The sequence below is a fragment of the Siphateles boraxobius genome, unplaced genomic scaffold (assembly GCF_051911475.1).
Source record: "Siphateles boraxobius isolate OS27281-9 unplaced genomic scaffold, OSU_SipBor_1 41, whole genome shotgun sequence".
Lineage (NCBI taxonomy): Eukaryota > Metazoa > Chordata > Actinopteri > Cypriniformes > Leuciscidae > Siphateles > Siphateles boraxobius.
The window spans coordinates 8316603-8328612 of NW_027509042.1; the positions used below are offsets into that span (position 1 = coordinate 8316603).

General features: G+C 38.1%; 2 protein-coding genes across 2 annotated transcripts; one reads left to right on the top strand and one right to left on the bottom strand.

The window, feature by feature from the left end:
- The first annotated feature begins 1497 nt into the window (after positions 1–1497).
- Positions 1498–4439, top strand: prok2 (prokineticin 2). The gene is made up of 3 exons (XM_077199935.1): positions 1498–1627; positions 3624–3749; positions 3831–4439. The coding sequence occupies exons 1-3, from the start codon at positions 1556–1558 to the stop codon at positions 3954–3956; spliced, it is 324 nt and encodes a 107-aa protein (XP_077056050.1). The 5' UTR covers positions 1498–1555; the 3' UTR covers positions 3957–4439.
- A 3585-nt stretch (positions 4440–8024) lies between these two features.
- gpr27 (G protein-coupled receptor 27) lies at positions 8025–10057 on the bottom strand. Its single transcript, XM_077199936.1, has one exon. The coding sequence runs from the start codon at positions 9526–9528 to the stop codon at positions 8413–8415; it is 1116 nt and encodes a 371-aa protein (XP_077056051.1). The 5' UTR covers positions 9529–10057; the 3' UTR covers positions 8025–8412.
- Between the last annotated feature and the right edge of the window lie 1953 nt (positions 10058–12010).

Consider the following 12010-nt stretch of genomic DNA (forward strand, 5'->3'; position numbering starts at 1 on the left):
TCATGGACAACAAACTCAGGTGCATTTTATTGATGGCATTTTGAATGCACAGAGATACTGTGACGAGATCCTGAGGCCCATTGTTATGCCATTCCTCCACGGCCATCACCTCATGTTGCAGCATGATAATGCACGGCCCCATGTTGCAAGGATCTGTACACAATTCCTGGAAGTTGAAAACATCCCAGTTCTTACATGGCCAGTGTACTCACCGTACATGTCACCCATTGAGGATGTTTGGGATGCTCTGGATCGGCATATACGACAGCGTGTTCCAGGTCCCGCCAATATCCAGCAACATCGCACAGCCATTGAAGAGGAGTGGACCAACATTCCACAGGCCACAATCAACAACCTGATCAACTCTAGGAGAAGGAGATGTGTTGCACTGCGTGAGGCAAATGGTGGCAAATACTGACTGGTTTTCGGACCCCCAATTTTATGAAGAGAAACGATCGCTTTACATGAACAGATTTATTTTAGGCTTTTATTCACATATAAACATTGATCAACATAAAGAAGTTGTGGTAAACGGAAGCTCAAGCATGTTCACTTGATGTGCGAGAACTCAAATTGACACCAGTTTGTTACAATTTTAGCAATAATCCTACTTGTTTTGATATTTTGTGTTCTGATACAGTGACATTCATACATTTTTAAGTTTGTCTGAAATGTACAAATACTTTTTTATCACTAGAATACCTAAAAGCAAAGCAAGGTGGGTAATTCTTACATTATAAAAAGAAAAAATTTAGTATTTTTATGTCATTATCAAAATTCTGAAATTCAAAAAGCTATTGATTTATCTTTTTGGGTCCTTTTTAAATTCTTGTGATCACAATTTGGATAGGCAGCTTTTTCACATTCCTTGCCGTGCGTAAAGGATGTTTTCAACCTATTCTCCACCTTGAACTACCGTTCTTCATGCTCAAGGACGTTTGCAAGTGACGTTGCCATCCCTGGCCTGGTGAACCAACACCATTCATAGCTTCCCTTTGTCATTTTTTTCCCATTGCCATCTCAGACTCTTACTAAAGCAAATATTAATGAAGAAAAAAAATTAAAGGCCCCGGGAGTGGGGAGAATAAAACACCTTTTGTGTGGCGTGAAATGAAATTTGGGTCCAAACAGGTTTAGTAGCCTTGGGAATTATTGGAGGTTTTGCCTATCAGATTTAAGGGAATGTTATAATTTGGATGTGAGGGGTGTACTGTGTGTCAGGCAGGTGGGCAGTGGGGGTCCGACTGTATTACCTTGGTTTTTCTTTGTTCCTCTCTTTCGTACTTCATCTCTTTCACGTATGAAGACGTGACTCACTGATAACTCTGAATGAAGGACAGTGCTTATAAACCATCCATCCCTCATCAGAACAACTGAGAAGCTGCCTCTTCACGTTATTACGTGACAACCCTTTGTATCTGTTGGACATTGGCACCTGAAGAAAAACAAAACCTTGAAGTCCAATTTTGTTTCTTTTTTGTGTGTGTGTGTGTTTGTAGTGCTTGGATCCCCCTCCCCAGGGGAGAGAAACCTGTGAAACCAGCTTTTGAAGACCATGACATCCAACATTTCGTTCTTTCTCTGCTTGTTGCTGGTGTCTCTGGGTTCGACTGCAGTCATCACCGGGGTGAGTGACCCTTACAACTTGCAGGTCCTGTGTAGAACACTATAGAACACAAACACTCAATTATTTCTTTTGTTTATTCAATCCTAATAGTAACATTGTTTGGAAATCACTGTTTGAGTATCAAATTTGATTGAAAATATATATTTCATTTGAGGTATTTTTTTTACAATTATTTACTGCATCTATAAATTTTAAGTGCCATTGATGTGTAAGTTTTGTGGTAGACCTTCTTTTCATTCCACTATGTAAAACAAATTACATTATATTTAATTTCTGCAGTGTAGAACTATCATTGGAGTAATACTGAGTGGAGATTTCTGTTTATTATTCATGTATGTGTGTATCTAGATAGATAGATAGATAGATAGATAGATAGATAGATAGATAGATAGATAGATAGATAGATAGATAGATAGATAGATAGATAGATAGATAGATAGATAGATAGATAGATAGATAGATAGATAGATAGATAGATATAATTATAAGTTTGCATAATCCAGAATATGGAAGAAAATGCTGATAATTTTAACAAAATAAGGGAATCATAAAAATTGCTAAAATATTTAGTATGTCCTGAATAAGCCGTTTCACATAACAGTAAACATCTAAATGTATACATTATGTATATTTATATGATTTATTTATTATTTTATATTTATTTATTTGTTTGCTTTTGATTTGTGTCTGGTTCAGGGACAATACAGACTGTTGAAAAAATTCATAATGCTCTTTTTATTTTTTTATGTTAACTTATTAAAAGAAGTCAAGTCATTTGTTGTCATCAATCCTCATTCTTACAAAAGTTTTACCATGTTAATTGAAAAAAGAGGATTTGCTAGTCATTATTTATCTTTAGAAAATCAAAACAATGCATGGCAGTTGATTTTATAAAAGGTACAAAACTATTTTTGTTAATATCGTGACTTCCTAGATAACCTTTCTTAAATTTGGCCAGAATCAGTTTGCTAAAGGGTATTAACTCCAATAGCTGATGTTAGACTCCCATTTAGACAAATCAAAGCTTTGCATTTCACTTTTAACATGGCATGTTTCCAGATTTTAATGGGCACACAATTAAATAATGTGATGTAATAATAAAACAATACATTTAATACTGCTAGGCACATATTCATTAGGGATGCACGATATATCGGCCATCATATCGGTATCGGTCGATATATGTTCATTGTAATGTTATTGTTATCGGTTTCATAAGAAAATGTGGCCGATATATTAAAGCTGATAAATAATGTTTTTTTTTCCTTCAGCTGAGACACTTCAGACATTTAAAAAATTTGGATTTAGATTTATCAGCCAATGTATTGGTTTTTGGCTTTCAAATATAAAGATTTATCAGTTATCCTTCTCAGCCAAAATTTTCATATTGGTGCATCCCTAATAGTCATTCATGCATGCATCTAATCGATCGTTCCTTAGCACTGTAAAGTTTAAACTCAGAGTTTAAACAGAGCATTTCTAGGGTCAGCAGAGATGCTGTGCTGTCTGACATGAATGTGTAGGGATGCTCAAATGCATTTCCTTCACACCTGTCAGGACAGTAAAGCCTACAGCACTCTCAAAATATGCGAGAGTGCTGTCAGAACAACCCCAGGCCTAATGGAGATGGAGGCATGGCATTTTCAAACACAATGAGACCATCATCCTACACAGCCTGTCAGGGCAAACCAGTAGCCTGGATCCATGAGAGAAAATCCTATGCCACCCATGGGCTTAGGCTCAATATATAGCTTTAAAAATACATTGTATGGTGGATGAGGTGGAGTGGACACACTGAACATTTCATCACTGATATGCTTGCTTACTAGAGTCAAAAGTGGACATGTTGATGTATTTATAATGAGAAAGAGCCCTAAGACCTGTGTGTGTGTGTGTGTGTGTGTGTGTGTGTGTGTGTGTGTGTGTGTGTGTGTGTGTGTGTGTGTGTGTGTGTGTGTGTGTGTGTGTGTGTGTGTGTGTGTGTGTGTGTGTGTAGGCATGTGAGAAGGACTCTCAGTGTGGAGGTGGCATGTGTTGTGCAGTCAGCCTGTGGATCCGGAGCCTGCGAATGTGCATCCCAATGGGTCAGAAGGGAGAAGACTGTCATCCAATGAGCCACAAGGTTCATTTCCTCACTTTCCTCCTCACATTCATTATGATTTTTTTATGTTCCTGTTTTTTATAATCTTTCATTTCGATTTAGGTGCCATTTTTTGGGACAAGACTCCATCATACATGCCCATGTCAGCCCAGCCTATTCTGCATCACCACAGCCGATGGCAAGTCCAAATGTCTCCCGCCATTTCCTTTCCAGGATCAATACCTATGATGAAGATCCTTGATCTCTGTATTGCATGCTAATGTTTGTATAAAGTGTATAGTTGTAAAAGTGTTTTAGATCTATTTATTGAATTTATTTAATCTTCATGAAAAATGAATAGAAAGTAAGAAAATAGAAATTATAGAAAATAAATTAGCAAATGAGGTCATAAAATGCAAACAGTATTGGCAAAATGTCAGAATATGACCTAAATAAATATTTCCATTGCACAAAAGGTTCTTTATAGTGTAAAAAGGTTCTTTCTATTACTAAAATGTTCTTCACAGTATGAAAATGAAATGGTTCTTTTAAGAACTGTTTGCTGAAAGGTTATTTGGGGAACCAAAAATGGTACTACTATGTCATCGCTGTGAAAATCCACTTTTGGAACCTTTTTTTTAAAGTGCCCCATATGCTTTTTCGAATATCACCTTTCATGCAGTGTGTAGCTGTTTGTGAATGTAAAAGGTCAGAAAAGTTTTAAAGATAAAATTGCACAACAAATAAAGTTATTGTCTCCTAAAAGAAAGAATTGATTCTTTTTGATATCGAAAAGAGTCGTCAGTAATTCCAGACTCGCTTCCTGTTACATACCTCCGTAATAATGCCGGCCTATGGTCTTCATTGGCTGCCCACGAACAACGTCTACTTTGACCAGCCCTCAAACACTGTAGGTGTAGCTGAGGCCTGGAAGAGTTTGGTTTGTGTTGTCAGTATGTAAAGAAGAGGCTGTTTTCAGCGCAGTGAATCCACTTTGCATGCACTTCATTCTAAGCACTTTATGCAATTCTCGAACTGGAATTGATACAGAAAAAAAACAAAAAAATATCACTGTGTGTATACAAGCACTGAGGAAACCTCAGGAGCTGAAATTCAAATATGGTAATAGGTGTTTCGTTTCCAACACACGCTGTAAGTCTGACCAATCAGAGCAGATTAGGCTTTTGGGAAGGAGGGGTTTAGAGAGACTGAATCTTCGAACAAACCGTTTTCAGACTCTTTGAGAAATTGGATGATATGCAACGTATATTATGAGAACAAGTATTTTTTTGACTTTGGATGCATGTAAACCTATTGTAGGAGACCTCCAAAACAAAATTAGAAACCTTTAAAATAGCATAATAGGGGCACTAGAGTGTAGTATCAGATTATAATTGTATTTATATAAATACCATGGTACTAAATGATTACTGTATTTATTTGCCATAGTATTTACGTGACACTCCAAGGTACTTCAAATAATAGTGGTATTAGTATGGAACATATGCAAAATATGCATGTTTGAAAGAAAATGTGCTACTACCATGGTACTGTTTTGTAAAAAGATTTTTGGTGCATTTATCTTGCTATTTCATAGTAAATATAATGCAAATCAAATAATAATGAATATCTATTTAAGTCCTGCTATCACAAATATCTCTATTTAAAGTAACTATTCAATTGGTTTAAGTATCCAAATACTCCGTGGCATTTTGTGTAGATTAGTGTTTGGGCTTATAGAGGATGTGTCAAAGCACTCGGGCAGTACTTTTCTTAAAATGCTTACTCTAGTATTCCTCACTTCAGTGTGTCATTGTGAGGGAACTGTCCTGGGAATGGGGCCACTGTCACTTTATTTACTCTCCATTGCAGCCCTGAAGAACACTGAGTACTGGAGCTGGAACACTGTGTAAAATTGTGTCTTTGTTAAAATAACTGACACACTTAAAGAACGAATATAAAAACTCATCTGTACGTTTTAAATAGGCTTTCCCTTTTGAAGAACCCTTTAAGTCCACTAAGGTCCAATTGCTTGAACAAAATAAAGAGTAAGCCACATCCATAAATTGGAGAGAAGTTTACACTGCGCTGTTGCATGGATAAAATATTCATGGCCTGCTTTTCAAGTAAATATGTCTTTCCATCAGACTATAACTGCTGTTTTAGTGCACTAGATGGAAGGAGTCCAAAAAGAAGGCAATATGTGTGGTGCATCTTACACAAGACGGGAATGCAGGGCAAATAGAAATGCTTTTTTATTAAAGCAAGTCCCTTGGTCCATATGTTTTCCTTTGGGCGCTGCAGCCACCATTCTGATCAGCATGGCAAGACAGAAACTGCTCTAAAAACAGTATGTTGTTCATATATAATATTGTTGTGTTAACAGCTCAGCAGATTGTGGCCTATTTCTGTCTCTCCTCTGGGCCTTCCATGGATGGCAAAGGCCGTTTAAATAAAACACTCCAATTAGCTGATGGAGCTTTTCCTGTATGACTTTTATCCTTCTGTGGAACACAAAATAAGATATTTTGAAAATCAATTGGGTCCAAAACATTGTTAAAATAAATAATCATTAAAAAAAATTGGTGAGATATATATCAAAGAAGAAAGTCATACAGGTTTGGAACAGTGATTTCTTTTAAATTATCTTGTTAAATTTATGTTTTTCCCTCACTCCAAAAAAAATGATATGATCAATAAGAAATGACAACAAATGTTTTTACATTGCTTTAACTCATCAAAACAATTTTCAACTTTTTTTTAATAAGTTATACAAGATTCATTTCATTTTTTAAGTCAGTTTAATGCAATTTAAGTTGAAATGACTTGAACATCCAAGTTGATTGTACTTAAAAAATTAAGGCAGCAACTTTTTTGTTTTTTTTACAGTGGTTAGAATTCTTTACAGGCATGTACGTAACTACATACTCAGGATTGGGCGGGGTGTAATGTAATCATTTAAGAAAAAACAATAGTTGACTGCTAACCTAAAAATTAAGGGCAAACCGCACCTTCAATGTCTGTGGTGTTTATGACCTTGTCTCTTTTTGATCCCTTTTTTAAACAGAAATATTTTCCCTCTTCAGGTATTTCCTGCTTTCATCTATAAAGCCGCTCTCTGGGATGTACTGTTTACATTTATTGAAGACAAATAATCTTATTTCACATCTCCAGTGGCCTGTATTCATTCTGTCAGTGCAACGCACCAGATGACACAAATGTAGCGCTGGAGTGGTGCTGAGGGGAGGTTCAGGAAAAAAGGGCTCTGTATTATATAACTGTCTGTAGGAAGGGGGGGGGGGGGGGGGGGGGGGTGGAAACGCAGCCAAAAAATTTCTCCCTGGATGAGTGTGTCTGAAACATCACATTACAGCTTAGGGTTTTTTCCTCACAACATCTAATGAGATGGAGGCTTAGCACAATATGTACAAAAACCACATGTTTTACAGTACATCAGTTTAGTCTGACATGGCATCAAAATCCCCTTTTAATGCCTTGTTGGCCTTTTGCTTGCATTTGTCCTCACATTTGAATCATGTATTGCTTTAGCACACCAACACAGTACATTTATAATCATTTATTTTAATTAAAATACAAATCATGGTCTCCTCAACACTGACCCATCAGCCAAATTTGCATGTGTCCACTAAAAACTATTTTCTGGTATTTAAAGGGACTGTGAGAGAGACTTGATTTATTCACTTTAGTCCATGTGATTGTAAAAAACCACTGGCCATTTTGTTCACACAAAAAGTCATAGCAAATATATTACATATCAGTTATAAAGAGTTCCAGAATATAAATAAATCATCTTTTTACATTATTTACATCGATATGTGGATTGCATAAATGTGGATATGGATCTGATATGCAACATTGGTCTTTTTCGCCTCTTTCTGACAGAAAAGATCACATGCTACAGTGGCCCCCCAAAAAAGTATCAGGACATGTATGAATGACATTGCATTAGATAACAAAATATCAAGTGGCATTCATTTAATACAAAGAAAAGCACATTAATGGAACAAAATTCAACTGGGCTTAAATAGGGGAGGCTGGAGAGTGTTTTAACACAGAGTGAGTTTAACCAATCAGAAATGAGCTCACTATACATGATGACTCTGGAAGCTGTAAGACTAAAAAATATGAATGATTTATGATGAGGCAAAACAATTGTGAGGCAAAAGACATTTATGTTTATATTTAATGTATTTGTATATATTAATATTTTGAAATTGTATTATATTTTATATTTCATTGTTTTTGAAAATATATAATATAATGTAATATAATGTAAATATTTACCCTTTATTTCCCTTTTTGTATTGAAATGGATTTGGCAGTTAGTGATGGGGGTGGTGCATTAATCATGATTTTAAACAAATATATCTGATTACCACAAGAAATGAATGCACAAAAGTTAAAACATACTACATTATTTATATTAATGTTGCACCCATTTCCAGTAGAAGGGTGGCTTGTTAAAGCAGTACTTGTAAAGTCAAGTAAAGTTTGTCCTTGACCTGAATTTATACTGTTTAGGGAGAAGTATTAGAATCATAAACTGCTTTAATTTGAAGAAGACAAATATGGGAATATTATAATCAAAATATGACGTTTAAACACTCCCCGGTCTCACTACTTTTTGGGGCCACTGAATGTTGACGAACAGGCAGAGTCGGTGAAAACAAGTGAGTAGAACACTTCAAATCACACAGTAGGGCTCCATGGGTGTTTGTGTAGTCAGGCAACACGGCAGACAGGCTCTTAATCTCATCCTCAACTCCTTATTGAATATGAAACATATTATGGGATTCGCCCCCGCTTGGGCGAACGTCAACCACACGGCCGCGGTCAGGAACACCTGAGGAAGCGCGTTTCCCTTCACAAACACCCGGATATAGCACGAGACAATGTATGGCGCCCAGAACAACAGAAACGCCAGCGTTATCATGTAATACATCTTTCCTATCCGTTTTTCCATCTTGAACTCGTCCAGCACGAGCAGCCTACGGTTGGCGTTGTGTGACGCTTGTCTGATGCCCACTAACGTCGGCGGCGTCGGACCGCGTCCAAACCCCGCGATCCAGTTGGCAGCGGCCTGGCCCGTCGCGCCAGGTCCGTGAAAGGTCCAGTTCTGGCTGATAGCCGGAACCAGCTGCGCTGGTTTCATTTTACGGTGGTCGTAAACAAAACACAGCATTTTGACATACACGACGTGCGTCGTGGCCACAATCACAGCCAGCATGAGCATGAAGCCCAGCGTGTCGTTGGCTTTCACGTATCTGTGCTCAAATACGCACTGCTCTTCCTCGCGAATAAATTTGTAGGTCCCGACGTCGAAGACAGGTGGAAATGCCATGGCGACCGAAAGCGTCCACACCATACATATCACCGCGACGCATGTCCATAGCGTCATGCGTTTGGAGTAGAACCTGTGGTGCGCGATGGCCATATAGCGCGTAACGCTGACGCAGAACAGGAGAAACGCGATGTGGAAGCAGAACAAGACAGCCATGAACGCAATGATCTTGCAGCTGAGGATGCTGTAGCTCCATAGGGAGCCGCTGTTGATGGAGATCATCACGAACGGGAAGCACACAGCCGAGCGGATGATGTCTGCGACGCACAGGTCGAGGAGGAAGTAATATGGAGCCTTGTGGAGCGAGCTGTCTTTCAGCACCAGCACGGAGAGCACGGTGTTCCCGAGCAGGCTGATGCAGGTGATGAGCCCCAAAGACGCCAGTTTGACCGCAGACGCAGTGATGGCATAATTCTGGAGCGAGGGGTTGCTTCCCCCTGGATCACTTGTGTTCGCCATCTGTGCAAGCACAACCCAGCCTGGGCTTTGTAATCCGACATTAAGCAGTCCTGGTCCCCCAGTTTGATATACAAAATATCAGCCCTAAACAATTAGTCGAGTCTTTTATATGACCATACCTCTAGCCGTTTGGAGAGCCAAGACATCATTTTGTTCATGTCAGCGACGCCCGATTCTTCATTCTTAAAACCAGATGCTGGGTAATCCATTGTTTGTTGAAGAAAACACACCCTAATAAACACGTATCCGTATCACTCCCCATTGATCCGACGATCTGAAAATCGCGCTCTTGTAGGCCGAAAACAACCGAAGACCTATCAATCGAAACATTATTTTTTAAATAAACAACAGCCTATATACGTACGCATCCAGTCTATTGTGGAGATCGCGGCGGAGCATGTAGTCGTCTTGTCTAGTGCGTTCTTGTTTTGGGGGAGATGAAGGGGGGGAGTATAATGGGAACCTCCGATGACAGCAACGCTGGGTCCGTCTGGAGAGAGGTGCGATTCTGACACAGTCTACACTAGAAGCAGCCTATGACGCCTCGCGATGCGTCGCGCCGCAACGGCAAGGCTGTCTACACTGATGCTGTAGGCCTACGTCATCTTGGGACGTTCGCTAACGCGGGCCAATCAGCTGTTAGCTCGATGATTTCGACAACAGTTAAATATATGTATACATCTTTATATAAAGCCTACTACTTTCTATGTAACATTAAAATCTTTGTTATATGCATAGGCCTAACTGTAGCATTACTAAAAAATAAAATAATATTTTTGCAAAATGCTTACTAAAAAAAATAGTTAGGGAAAATAGTTGATTTAAACCAGTACAGCAGAGACCACATCAGTTGGATCTCATGAAACGGCCAGTTCTTTAAATATAGCGATTCAAATTAATCACCATCTGAGAAGGGCTGTGGTTTTAATTTATATTAATTCGACAATGATCAATTAACAGTTGTGATGTTAGTGGCACATGAAATGAAATATGTTCGACTTTGGACACTTAAGCCACACTTTTAATGTCTGAGTGTAACTGCCTTATAGCCTATAGAAAATCTTAAACCAAGTGGTACTGCAAACAAACTAGATTTTTTTCTTAGAAGAACTATATGTTTAGCTACTTAAGCCATTTCTGCAATTATTTTTAAGAAACGGGTCCCAATGTCAAATTTAGTCGATGTACCCCTAGTAGAGTATTTAGACCAGTCTTAACACAGTTCGTGGTGGCAGCTCATGCCGTGTGTAAGGTGGGCGGAGAGCTGTCCGTGGTGCTGAAGTGTTATTTTGACTGATATTTGTCAATCAGCGCGCTGTTGACTTGATGAAGTCACTAAACCTGAGAACAGTAATAGAAATAAGCCCTTTGAAGTCACACTGTGACATGAGAGAGGGAATATATCAAACAAATGTCCAGGGCAAGGTGTGTGCCTGAATCGAGGGTACTTCATTCCAGGAGAGAAGCAGCACCAGTCAGTTTTGTGATGAATAGCGTCATCTAGTGTTTAGATATTGTCATGCAATTAAGCACAATTTCAGCTATTTCGATAGATACATCGCATAAAATATGTCTAATAGCAATCCTGTTGAAACAAAATATTAAACCAAGTGACATTCACTGTAAAGAAATCTTTATTTCTTTCAATCAATCAAACACACCCTTACCTTCATTGCTCCGCCCCCAAAACACACAAACACGCAAGGCATTGGATGTATCTTTATCATAGCTGAAACAAAGCAAAATTATGCTTAAAGTGAAGATGATGAACGAACGACAAGGAAGAACAAAAAAAGAACTTACAGTACACAAGAGTGTATACAAGCAAGAGTTTGTTGTTGGTCGCCAGCAGCACACTTGGGGCCTATACCCTGAAGTCGGTTTATGTGGCTAGCCAGTTATGTTTCAATGTAGTTTACGCCAAACCCTGGGTTTTTGGCACCATGAAAGATATCCACGGCTATCCTGCTGCGGGACAGGTTATGTTCCAGGTAAGAGATCTCAAAATGCAACTGGACCAATCAGCTCTGAGCAAAGTGACACATCTCTGATGCAGTAAAGCCACTCCCAATGTTTCTACTCCAAATTAAAGGTCACTAAATAGCAAATGATTTTTAAAGACAAAATCTTCTGGCTTTTAGCAATGCTTATTTATAAAAATAATTTTGTATGCTTTACATATTATTTATGTAATTAGTATACCCTTTATCCATTATACATGTACAATTTTAGTTGATCAATTGTTATTAAGCATGTAGTAGTAATTGAATGGGTAATATAGCCTAAATAAGCTTTAGAATCAAAAGATAAAGCTATAAAAATGACTACATATGAGCTTAAATGTTCAATTCTCTCTATACCAACTTTATAAACTAACTATTACTTACACTAGTATAGCAAGATATTTTCTTGTAGTTGTCCTCTTTCATAGCTCTTTTCTTCTTGCTGAGTAAATTTGTTTAAATTCTTAATATTTTTCAAT